Source organism: Miscanthus floridulus, chromosome 5, assembly GCF_019320115.1.
Source record: "Miscanthus floridulus cultivar M001 chromosome 5, ASM1932011v1, whole genome shotgun sequence".
In the NCBI taxonomy this organism is placed as follows: domain Eukaryota; kingdom Viridiplantae; phylum Streptophyta; class Magnoliopsida; order Poales; family Poaceae; genus Miscanthus; species Miscanthus floridulus.
In genome coordinates this window covers 118482958-118495664 of record NC_089584.1, presented here as the reverse complement: position 1 = coordinate 118495664, position 12707 = coordinate 118482958, and the positions used below count along the sequence as shown (strand labels likewise).

The following is a 12707-nucleotide window of genomic DNA, read 5'->3' as shown; positions in this document are numbered from 1 at the left end:
TTTAAGCCAAGGAGCTCCCTCACTTGCTCCATATCAGCGCTGCTTGGCATCTCCGACCAACTCTTTTGGCTCTCCGGAATGTGGTCGGCGTCGCAGCGGACGGCAGGGTGGCTCTGCTTCATGTAAAACCACCTCGCATTCCACCCCTTCAGCTATGTGTTCAGCAGCACAGTAAGGTACTCGCCCGCCATTCCATCGCGCAGCTGAAGGTAGACTCTGCCGACCACCTTGGAACCACCGCCGCCTCTTTTCTTCAGCCGGAATAGGTGACAGAAGAGGTTGAAGGTGGTAGGCCAGCCGTGCCAAGCGGGTTGGCGCGTCATAGGCATTTGGTCGCGCCAAGAAGATTGGATCAGCCAGGCAGGTTAGTTTTAGAAATAAAATTTCGAAGGTGTTATTTTTAGAAATTCTTTTTAAAAGGGTTAAAAATAAAAATCCCCCGCGTGCGGTAGCGACACCCGCCTAGGTGGATCCATCGACGAACAAACTGGCAAATAATTGCTCTAGGTCCTTCCATTGGTTCTGGCGTACAATACAATATCGATCGATTGGCTGTATCACCGACACGATGGCGAGTGGCCTCGGTGCCGCTGTTGGAAGGGAGAGAGGAGAAGGGAGGATCTATTTTTCAAGACAAAAAATAAATAGGATGGGTTAAATAAAAAAAAATACATGCCACGTTACCACACCGCATCAGCAATAAATGCTGACATAGTTGGCATAGACGATATGCGGTGCACCTATGTGACACATGCTTTGAAGTTCAGAAGCCACCGGTGCATTTAACACTTGCGAAATTGTTATAATGACTTCTAGCTTCTATAGGAAAATATTCAACCTTAATAAAATATAAAAGTTCCATTTACTTATTTACAATTTACTATATACTCATAAATATCAATATTGTTTCTGTTATTTAAAACAAATGTTGTACTAGCCATTGATAGTGTCCCATGACGAGAAGACATATGAAGTCAACAAAAATAAAAAATTTAAAAAGGAGAGAGAAAAATAAAGAAACGAAAACAGAAATTTTGAAAGAAATTGTGAAAAACAACCGGCCCAGAAGAAGGCCCATGCGGGTGCGCTTTTTCCCCCCTTCCCGCCGTCGCTGCATAACGTGCATTCCCCTTCCGTCCGCTGCATCCTTACTCGTGCGTTCTGTCTGCCTCTCTCGCTCCCTCTCCCTCTCCCTCTCCCTCTCCGACGATTGGTGGGCCGCCGCCGCCGCCCTAAGCCAGCTGCTGAGGCAGTTGGTCTCTTCGCCGGCGACGAGCACCCACCAGGTATTCCCACCCCTTCTCTTCCCTTCTCTTCAAACTGAGCACCGACTACCCTAACCTAAAGCTATTTAGCTATTTGACATGCCTCCTAACTTCGAAGTTTTGCAAAAATTATTGGGTGTACATGTGTACACCCATGTCCCTTTACTGGATCTGCCAGTGAATCGTGAGGGACCTGCAGTTGAAGTTAACATCGCTGGCGGATTCTGTGTTAGTTAAATTAAATGACGGGAGCTGTAAGATGTACCCTGATGCATAGGGTGTGGGTACTCATATTATGGTTGTTGTTTATGCATTTCATGATTAAATGCAGGTTGTGTGATAATGATTTGTGTTTGTGTATGTCAATATTTTGGCATAACTGCTGTTAAAATTTTGCAAAATTTCCACAGATTTAAAACATATGCAGCCACTTGTGTTAAATTTTGTTGTCAAAATCCTTGACAATCTGAAAAAATAATGTCTAAACCTTTGAATCCAAAACAGGGGTCAAAGTAAAATCACAAAGAACCAACAAAAGCGAGGGCACAATTGTTATTTCACCTCAGAATTAACACCGTTACAATGACCTAACAGAATTGGGGCAAAGTCTTGCTTCGATTTGAAATAACAGGCAAAAACACAAAGTTTAAAAAATAGGGGCAAAATCACCACAAGCCCTGAAACTGGGGGTATGAATGCCAAAGCCCCTAAAATTTAAGGTGCATTGTTCCTCCCATTGTTGTGCCACTGATATAAATGTTTTGAGCTAGTTACTGGATGGTGTCAATTGAATATAACATCTCTGAGAGAGGGACGCAGGTGACCCAAACTTGTTGTGACTAGTAGACAAACTATTCCGCTTCTGATTTTTTTTCTTCTGTTTGGCAAGACATGTTTTATTCATCATCACTGAGATGATTTCCCTCCCCCTTCTGGATTAGTTTAGTATCAATTGCAATGTCCAATTCTAAGGGGGGGGGGGGGGGGGGGGGGGGGCTGTGTGTGTGTGTGTTTTGGTATTTTCCTGTATCCATTGATTTGGTAATGTAATAATATTTATTGTAACATGATAATCTTGCCTTTATATAAATTTGATGGTTTCTAACGTATTTCCCTTTTTTCCTTGAATGCGGTCTGAGTTTGTTGACAGTATGGACGAATCACGAAAAAGAGCTGTCTCTACTGCAAATGCTAAAAATATAAGTTCATCCCTTGGTATGTCCTCTTGTGAGCTGTCAATACTCGTCTAATAGATCATCTCAGGCCCTTATTCCTTATCTATATGCTCTGCATGGACTAAAATTCACTATACTGCTAAAACCGAGACCTCTCATTGGAAACTACCAAGGGTCATGTTCATCATACTTGGCTCTTACTAGCACTACCTTCGGAAAGTAATCTATGATGCTTGAACAGTATCCACTTTTTTTTTTTTTTTTTTTGCTATGAGTTGATGGCAGTTTCTTTCTAATTTGACCTGACATATGCTTGTTATATGTTGGCAGATGAAGACTTTGGGAATGATTTTCTTTCATCTTGGAAGTTACCAAAATCAGGAAAAGACACAATTGACTTCACAGTTCCAAAGAGTAGCAAGAAATTCAGCTTTGACAATCTGTGAGTTAATCTTTTGAAAGGCTTGAATCCATCAACTTTTGATGCGATCAACTGCTCGTTGTTCATGATGGTTCTAACAAATGATTTCTTTAACCAGAGATGATTTCGGGCTTGATGGAGCCTTTGACAAATTACCATCCTTTCAAATGGGCATGTCTGATCTGGATTTTTCTAGTCCTCAGAAGAAAAAGGTGAAGCACAGCAGTTCAAATGCAGATCTTTCTGAAGAGAAAAAGGAAACTGACAAGGATAATTTCTCCTTTTCCTTTGATTTCAATGAGTAAGTTAAACCACTGGTGCTAGAAGACTGAAAATCGTATTATATATTGATATGAAACTTCATGCTATTAGTTTTTCTGTTTCTGGTTTTTGTTTGCTTACAGGCTGGGAAAGTTTAGTCTTGATGGAAAACTAGGAATTGAAGAAAATAGTACGAGTAGATTTACTGGCAAATCTGGCCCTGTCTCCTCAGAGGTTAAGAAGGATACACAAAGAGGTCTTTCAGCCAAGGGCAATGCTATTCTTGAAGAGAATAATAGTACGGACAAAGCACATACACTTGATACTTGCACTTTGAGACCTTCTCATCTGACTAATCATGAGAGTGTGAAGAATGTCAGTCAACAGACTTCAAATATCGATGCTGCTGATTCATCTGACAAGATGCAAGAACGTACCAGTGTTAATCCTGCTACAGTGGAACAAACTAAAGTAGATTCAGTGCTCAATGACAATCCTGGAGAGCAACCTAAAGAGATATACCCAACGAAGGCAGCTGTTAACCTACCTTCTCAGGATTTCTCCTGCAGTGCCATATCTAGTGAGGATCCAACACAAGGGCTAGCAGATCCTGTGAACAGTAAAGATGCACCTATACTGAACTCTGGTAAAGTTCATGTATCAAGGGAGAGTAATGACGATGAGCAGTCGAATGGTTTACGATCCAGGGACACAAGCATTATTAATCCCAATGTCTCAAGAAGACCGGTGGGCCAATTTAATTCCCGGAATGAGGTTCTGGAGGAAAGTGTTTCGCTTAATGAAGGAAGTCAAGACAACCAAAGTTTTAGTGGCGCTCCTAAGAAGTTTTTAAAGAAGACATCACATGGGACAAAGAATACTGAGGAAGAGATTTCAGGTCCCAAGAGTCTCTCTTGTTCAATGCAGAGGTCTGTCTTTGTCAAATGCGCCTTCATCATTGACAATATAAAACACTTTTAGATCTCCACTGTGATTTATCATTATCAAATACTAACATAGAATGCATAGCCTGCTATTCTACTTCTGGTGCACCATGCTTCTGTTCATAATGCATTCTAATGTAGTGGCAGCAAATCTATATGGAGAAGTGTGACACAATGGATCTATTTACATGTTTGTTACTTTCCTGAAATAATTTCTCACAATTACATGCAGGGAAATCAGAAGTGTTGAACCTGCACTGACCAAGGAGAGAGGAAGCTTCTCTCTTTTATCCAAGTCTGTACATATGAAAGCAACCAGGGTCGAACTAGCTTCAGAAACAGCCTTAAATCAATTGTCCAGTGCAAGTAAAGTGATAAAAAAGATGACCACACATCCTACAGACTTGAAGAGGTGGTAGACAGATGGACAGATTAGCATATACTCATGAATATTAATAGTGTATCGAATAATGAATGTGGTTTTAAATACGCAGGGAACACATGCAAGCTAATGCAGTACCTGACAAATCTAACACTGCTTTATCAAAAACATACAGCAAGCCACCATCAAATGGGCTATTGGCCACCTCCATGAATGTCAAAGGTGACAGAAATGCCAAATTAGGGTAAAAAATTATCATCCTAAATCTTGCGCATTATGAATGCATCATATTTAAAATTTGTTCTGCAGGTTCTTTTTGGGCATGCCGCATGCACAACACTTCTCAAGTTCTCTTTGTTCTTTACATGTTGTCAATTTATCATGGATGACACAGTTTCACTATTTTCAGCATCTTTGATATATCTGCTACGAGACCTGATATTAACCTGAATGGAGCTTGTACAATAAATTGGCTGTGTTTGGTTGTGGCTGCTGCAGCTGCATCCAGCACTCGCAACAGTGCCGTGCAGGCGCATTACTGTTTCAGCTGCAGCCATAAAATCTGCAGCAATCAGGCCCAATTTCTATGTTATCTGCCTTGTTCTTTAGAACTAGTTTTCATTATAAACATTGCAGTTCTGACCTGTCCTTTCTATGATCGATGGCATAATTCGATATTTTCTGTTCAGTATCTGAACCCCTGTGGTAGAACTAATTGCCTAATATTGAACTGAATGAAGATTGCTGTAAGGTTTCAATATTATTGTTCTTGGTCTTTCTAATTAAATTATATTGGAATGGATGAGGACCTTCATAATTCATCGGAAATACAATAGTTTTGTATTCATGGAAAGTGTAAATCTGTGACAGTTTTAAAACTATTTAGTACATTTGTGCATAAAAGGATGTTGCAGATATGGGATTGATTCATCAAGTCGAATGGATCACATCTACTTAATTGTTGCAGTTTCCATAATCGTCATTTGTTGCAGTATTTTATTAACCTTTCATGTGATAGGCTATTTTGGCCAAAGAGTATCCTTATTTGATATCTGTTGCTAATTCTCAATACTGGAAATGTATCAGTTTGTGGAGGTAAAATACTGAAATTAATATGTTTATTGCTATAGCTAGTGTCTAACACTTGATCATTATATATATGGAAAATTACTCCATTTGCAACAACTATAGCGCTGATTATTTCATAATAATGTAAAGTCATGATTCTTGAAATTTGATGGACTCCTTTTACTGTGCTCCCTGATGAAAGGACATCATTTGACTGTTCAGACAATTCGGGTTTTAAGTGTTGTGAGTTGTAGCTGATTATAACATATTATTGTACCACATCTATGTATTTCTATAAATGCATTTACTTCTGCAGCTGAAACCACCTTTTTAGTATAATCAGGGCATTCTTGAATACTTCTTGTCAGATTGGATTCGATGCTAATATATATATGTATGTACCTTTTTTTCAGCCTTGAGCCTCCTATCTCGGGGAACTTGTCTCTACTGAATGCTCGAAGCAGCACAGCACATAGCGCTGGACATAAAGTTGTTGCAAATCATGTGCTTCTGAAAAGTAGCAATGCTTCTGATTCATTGCAAGGTGTTCCTTCCAAAGATAATAAAATATCAACAATTTCTCAACTGACAGGAGCAAGGTATAATATTCTCCTCCAGATGTTCTTTTCCTTCTAAACTTACATAGTGGCAGCTAACATAATCTATCTGAATTTAGAGTTACAAAATTAGGAATCAGAAGTCCGAAGTCTGACATGGTTCCAGAGAAGGAATCAGTACAAGTGAGTGGGACAAAGGGTTCCCCTGTAATAACATCCAGAATCCTTTACTCCATTCCTGAAGGAAAACCTGCACTGCCTAGCCCATCCATAATGGAGAAAGTTCCTGAGGTATGTTCTCTTCCTGTCAAGTATTATATTTCCTAAGAAAGTGATTTTCATTTCTACACTAAAACATGTTTCCTACTTGGATTATCCACACTCTCTTAAGCCGAGGTTTGTTCTTCATTTTTATCGAGAAGCTACTTTGTAAACAGAAACAAGAGGACCTCGCTGAGTTAACTACTTGCAGAAATACACTTAATTGCGTCCTGGGCAGCTGGCGTTCGGGGTCTTTCGCAACCTTAATTGTAATGCCTTGGCCCTTGGGGACGTCTCTCCCTATGGGCCAAGTTTTTACAATAGTATTTTTTTTTACTATTTTGTCGAACAATACTATATTGTTCTTGATGATTTCATATTAAACTTTACAAGAGGTTATTCACTATACTCCGTATGTCGTAACCTTAAAATAAAACACTCCGTGGAACTATGGAAGTTCCTAGAATGACACGATAAGGATCAGATTCATTTAACTGTAAACCTTATATACCTTATATTATAGCTTGTTCTTTTTCCTATTTTGAGACCCTATGTATTACTGAAGAAACGCACCATGTGATATAAAAAAGTTGTATAAGGACTTATGTTCTCAAATATCATATTTCTAGTTTATCCTGTAAATACATTTTATGGAGTTCCATCAAAAACCTACTGTAGTGCATTTATTATTCTAGATACTAGTTATCTCTTTTGTGGCAATAGGCAGAAAATTTAATCACCATATTTGAACTTGTCAGTATTGTCTCGTGTGCCTTTTTTTTGAGATATAAGAAAAAAATGTCTGTGTTAGTTCATTAGTAATTTTGTTCATGCTGTTGACTTGCAGGAATCTGTTCTAGATCCAAAAGCTCCTAAAGTGCTCAGACACATCATGAGATCTCCAGCTGTAAGGTTGTTGGTTAGATCGTATTTGATAAACATAACATCTTTGATGGCTACATAAAATCTCTCTTTTGGAAGTACTCCTTCCATTCCAAATTATAAGACGTTTCCGTTTTTCTAGATACATTGCTTTTACTATGTCTCTAGACATAGTATGTATCTAAGTGCATAGCAAAAATTATGTATCTAGAAAACCCCAAACGTCTTATAATTTGGGATTGAGGGAGTAACAACTTTGCAAATTTAAATGCAGAAAATCACCTCGAACTGTTCCAGAGTTGGGAAACGAAATGGTAAGTGTGATGAACATTTCTGAAGATCTGTAAGTATATGTATTGTATAGTTTCAAACGATTTGAAACGTAGGTCATTGTGGTACATAGTCAAAATATCTGAAACAATGATCACTAACATGAATGGAACGTTGAATGAAAAAAATGTCGATTTGTCAAGAAATACTTCCATAAGGTCATATATTTTATTTTGTTTAAAGATATATTACCACAGAAACCATTTGTTAATCCTCACTTCTAGTTGTGTGCGGTGTTGTGTCTATGACTCTTTTCTTCTTCTTAATGGAATCAGCTCTTCAACCCATTTGAGGAAAAAAATTCACTTCCAGTTTGTGAAAAAGGAAAAAGTTGACTCGCATCTGGAACTGGAGTCAGTATTATGTTAATTAATATGCCCTTATTGATTTCACTTGTTAGATTCTGGGAAGTGAAACTCCAAAAGCTCATGTGGATAATGCAAGCTCTTCACGTATGCCACCTGGGATGGAAGCCATTTCAGATCTAGAGTTGCCTGTGTTGTTAGAAAATGATGGAAACATAGAAAAAGCTGAGGCTTGTAGAAAGGAGCTTGAGGATGTGAGTAAATCAGTCCAGTGCTTTACCATAAAAGAACTGTCCAATGCTTTGTTACTATAACTAGAGTGCCAATTGCTTTTATGTGTGAAACTGCCTGTAGAGGTTTTCTTAATGCTCTACAATTATAACCTATAAATTTACTCAAAAGAAAGTTTTTCAACTATGCCATCTAAAAGAAAACCCTCCAATGTGATGATGTATTGCATCTTAGCATGATTCTCTGAGTTCTACCAGAGGCTTATCCACCTTTTTAATTGACATAGCCTGAGAACTTGATATTTGAAAATTTCAGCAGTTCCTATTTCATTAAAAAGAATTATTCTTTTGTTCTAATGTTGTCGCCTTCTTTTAACCTTTTTTTTTTTTGCTTTACCATGATGTTGTATTCCCGAGCTAGTATACAGATGGATCTAGATTAATAATTCGTTTCACCTATTATTTTCTGACTGCAGATATGCATACTATTGAAAAGGAAACATGCAGAAGCTAAAGAGCTAGCAGTTCGGGCTATCGTTAACAACAATACAATGCTGATGTTAAACCACCCAATGATTGAGGAGAAAATATCCTAATTGATTTTTATCAACTTTGTTTTTTACAATTAAATGGATATTAAACTTGTTATCCCTTCACCACATGAACATTTGCTCTATTCAGAAATTCGCAAACAACCTGAGATCCAAGAAGTACTTATTTGAGGAAGTTGGCACCATTAACGCTGTAAGTTAAGCACCCTATTTCGATTTATGTTATCAGCTTAAGATATATATAGTTCTTTATAAGTTAAGATGGAGAAAGTTGTAATTCCTGTAGTGGTACCTAATATCTATCATTTTTTATGGCCCAAGTTACTTCTCATTCGTGATCTTAGTCTCCACATAGTTAGCCTCATCAACAATTTTTGCCATGTTCTCAGGCACATCAGCAAACTACCCTCGTACACATTACCAGCCAGTCTTTATTTAATGCATGACAAGCTCTTTCTCCCGACAATTTACTTTGTACCCCCACGCACACCCCCTTCCATTAGGTATCTAGTTGCCGCTGGTAGCCATTAGCGACCACATTCTGTACTTCTGATTTGAGAGTAAATAATTCTGTTTGTGGTGCCTTTTTAAGTGTGTGTTCAGCCGCAAGAATTGCATTGGCACCCTCATTTTGAGCTATTTTGGCAACTTGGATCCCCCCTCTTTTTTTATATATATAGGGATGTGTCATATACTGCTCTGGCCAATTCTTGAAACAGACCACCTTTTCTTTTACTGTTTCAAGAATTACTACTATATGGCTGGTAACAGCTCTTAGTCTTTCTTGTTTTACTGTTCGAGGTTCATAACGTGCATTTCGTATCCCACAGTAGGAAATGGTGCAGGAATAAGATGCAGACATGTGCAGTTATAAAACGTTTCATTTGATACCAAAAAACATTCACCTAGCTTGTACCATTTTTCTTTCTTTTCTAAAGTAACTGAAAAGCATCCCCCCCCCCCCCCCCCCTCCCCCGAATGAAAGTAATATCACGATTTGGCGCAGGGAAAAAAATTCGATGAAATGTGGGTTCCAAATCAAAATTACGGTACACGTAGAATGATGCTTATTTACGCAAGCTGCAAAACATTTTGATGTTTGCCTTGCATGCGTCCTGTCAGTTTAATTTGTCTTCTAGTTTAGGCTGGAAAGAGCTAGTACTGATTGACTGGACAACTCTGTTATTTTCGTTACCTGTATTTATGAACTTCTTGTCAGTCTATTATCAATATTGCTCTTTGCTGGAACCTCTTATCCGCCACTTCTACTGCTACTAGTAAGTTATCATCATTGCTGATTATTAGTGGCTTGCGTTCGTAATGGAAACCTCAGTCATTAGTTTGTCTTGGTAACTTGGTGCTTCTGTGCTTGGCAGCACTGACGCAGGACAAATGCAGGGAGAACCAGCGGAGCGTGGGTAATGTAAATGCAACAAAAGAGCTCAGGATCCAGCGTAAATGCAATCTTGAAGTATCTTGAATTACTACCTTCCTCGTGCATTTTGGTACAAGGTTGGCTTCTGTGGATGAGTCCGCTCACATAGCGTAGCAACTGTTGAGTGCCTACATCTTATTACCTAATAATTCTGGATTTCTGGTAGTGAGATATGACCTTGTGGACTCGATGACTAGAATGGCACTGCTGCACTAGGCAATACCTGGTTTCATCTATGCCAATTGCAGTTGGTGACAAAACGTTCACATTGGATTGATGCTAGGCCGCTAGGGAGAAGTTGCAAGAGCAGAACCGTGGTTGATGACTAGGCTGCCCTTTCCACCAAATGTGAAAAGCTATAGTAATTTTTGTTGCTTATTACTAGCTTCCAGCTTTTGGTATGTTAGTGTTGAAAGCTGGTAAATTTCGTTACTATGTTGGTTATCTAGTTGCAGCACACTTCAGTAGCACTGACAGATTCAGATGGCTAATAACCAAAGGCATAGTGGGTTCTTTTCGTTTATTTACTTTTCGAACATGCATGCTAGATCGATGTTAGTGAAGCTGTAGGCCTGTAGCTTTGAGCAGCGGGACCTCATACCGTCCCATGGTGATTGGAGAACAGGTCCTCCCTCCATGAAGTAATTCATGTCGTTAGCTAGGTTGAATTTTTTTTTTTGCTTAAAATTCCTTCAGATCCAATTAGTGCATGTGCTATGCACATTCATGAACTTTGTTTGCTTTGTTTAAATTTTTGATATATGCTCTGTTCGCTTGGCTGATAAGTCATGACTGAAAGTACTGTTGGCTGATTTGTTGTGAGAGAAAAATACTGTTCGTTGACTGAAAAAGTACGGCTTATAAGCCAACCGAATAGGGTGATAGCGAAAAAGCGACTGTGCTTTACATCCTTATGATCTGGTCACTCAGCTAACGATAGGACCGGTAGTGGATGAAGTGGTGCTGCGGAGTAATCTATTAAGTGAAACTGTTTCTGATTACGCAAGGAATGGACTTATCTCTATTTACAGCTGGACACGTGACATACACTACTTTTAATAAATATAATAAACAGGATAAGACCAATGTAATAGTCAGTGGAAGCTATCCCATAACCTTGCACTAATGTAAATGCGGGTTTAACACTAGTGAGTGGAAAGCCATTTCGAGATGCAATGCTGTACTACCTCTCGTTGCCCTGGTCGTCTCGACTAAATGCCCATAGGTCTCATCCTCAGGTTTGAACCATCCTTATTTGGTTTGCCATCAGTAATGGCGTGGGGCATATTGCTGTAATTGTGCTGGTCTGTATTGTGGAATCTTGCAAGTGACTTGATATGATTTTGTACTTGTAGTTTCACAACAAAAAACGCTTTCCTTGCAAACTAGCACAGCTGGTTAGATTCTGTGTTATAGAACCTGTCAAATTGGGTTTAAGTTTTGACTTGATGCATGTGCTCTATGTTTTTTAAACTTATTAAGGTTTTTAATCGTGTTATTCTTTCAGTGATGGGTGATTTGTCCGTCGACAGCAAGGCACATGTGGTGATTTCATTAATCTTGAGATTGTGGACTGAGTCTTTTAGATGTTTTTATAGGAGTAGGGTGTGAGTGCGTGTGTTCATAGCAGTGTATATGTGCATGTATATGAGAGTTTGTGTTTGTAAAAAAATAGACACTTTCCTAACAATTCCAATTGATGCCTAAGTGTATTTTCACATGTTCCCCTTTCTTCAATCCCCTTTATCTTGTTATAGATGAATCCCATTTTTTCCCTCACCTCCTTTACCAACCCTGACATGTGGATCCCGCATGTTAGGGCTATATTTTTCTTCACGATCTTTTCTCTCCCATCCAATTCCTCTCTCGTCTTCAACCGGCCAAGCTTGCCTGGCCCTCTTCTCACATTGTCGTGGGGCTCGTCAGACAATGGTACGGGCTCGCTTACCTATTTTCAAAGAGGAATATTCGAGAAAATGAAGGGACCATAAGGGATGGCTTCGGTTCCCATCACATGGCCGTTCATCTCCGTGATGTGTAGATGTTGGCGGTGCCGGGTTGGTGGGCGATGTGCAGGTGCGGTGGTGCCGGCAGGATGAGTGATGCATAGGGCGGCGGCTGCGGGCAGCGGTGGTGTGGTGGTTGCGGGGATTGGGAGCGTGGGCGAGGGAGTTTGTTGTGGGCGGCTGCGGCGCGGCGAGGTCGTGGGATGGTGGTGGTGAGGCCGCACAGGTGTGGAGGATGCCATGGGCGGTGCCTGGCGGCGATGCTACGCGGATCGAGTGTGTGGCGACACAGATGCGGAAGATGAGGCTGCACATATGTGGAGGACGAGGGCAGGGTGGTGCAGCCGGTGCGGTGTCCGCCATCAAGTTCCTGCAGGCCACGTGGGCAACGCGGCAGCCAACAGGAGGGCAGCCATGTGTGGAGCGGCGCTTTCCGTCCAAAATAGGGGAAGAAGGTGAAGAACATGACATATGGGACCTGCTAACAATGTGGCTGACAGTGTTAAAATGGAGTCACCCCTATTCCTTTTCATGTCTCTAAAAAAACTGAGATGAACACGTTTTTTCAACCAAACATGATGATAGGACGATTCCATTTCAAAAAAAAAAAAGGGGGGGGGGGGGGGATGGAACC

General features: G+C 39.9%; 1 protein-coding gene across 5 annotated transcripts; it reads left to right on the top strand.

Annotated features, from left to right (window-relative positions):
• Window positions 1-1144: 1144 nt before the first annotated feature.
• Window positions 1145-11756, top strand: LOC136450585 (uncharacterized protein At4g18490-like). Of its 5 annotated transcripts, none has more exons than XR_010758385.1 (16): window positions 1145-1286; window positions 2416-2480; window positions 2771-2882; window positions 2980-3162; window positions 3266-4051; window positions 4299-4478; window positions 4561-4692; window positions 5930-6115; window positions 6193-6364; window positions 7182-7246; window positions 7491-7530; window positions 7947-8105; window positions 8558-8670; window positions 8750-8825; window positions 10031-10144; window positions 11575-11756. XR_010758385.1 is itself a non-coding variant. In XM_066451087.1 (15 exons), the coding sequence occupies exons 2-15, from the start codon at window positions 2417-2419 to the stop codon at window positions 10052-10054; spliced, it is 2292 nt and encodes a 763-aa protein (XP_066307184.1). In that variant the 5' UTR covers window positions 1145-1286; window position 2416; the 3' UTR covers window positions 10055-11549. The 5 variants fall into 5 exon arrangements, 3 of the variants coding, with proteins under 3 accessions (XP_066307184.1, XP_066307185.1, XP_066307183.1); XR_010758384.1 differs by having other exon boundaries at window positions 9852-10144; XM_066451087.1 differs by lacking the exon at window positions 11575-11756 and having other exon boundaries at window positions 10031-11549.
• The last annotated feature ends 951 nt before the right edge of the window (window positions 11757-12707 follow it).

Excerpts from the sequence above, each read along its gene's own strand:
- LOC136450585 (XM_066451086.1), top strand. The coding sequence starts at position 2,417 with ATGGACGAATCACGAAAAAGAGCTGTCTCTACTGCAAATGCTAAAAAT. Across the intron at positions 2,481-2,770 it reads AAATATAAGTTCATCCCTTG|ATGAAGACTTTGGGAATGAT; the intron begins GTATGTCCTCTT and ends ATATGTTGGCAG. Across the intron at positions 4,479-4,560 it reads CATCCTACAGACTTGAAGAG|GGAACACATGCAAGCTAATG; the intron begins GTGGTAGACAGA and ends TTAAATACGCAG.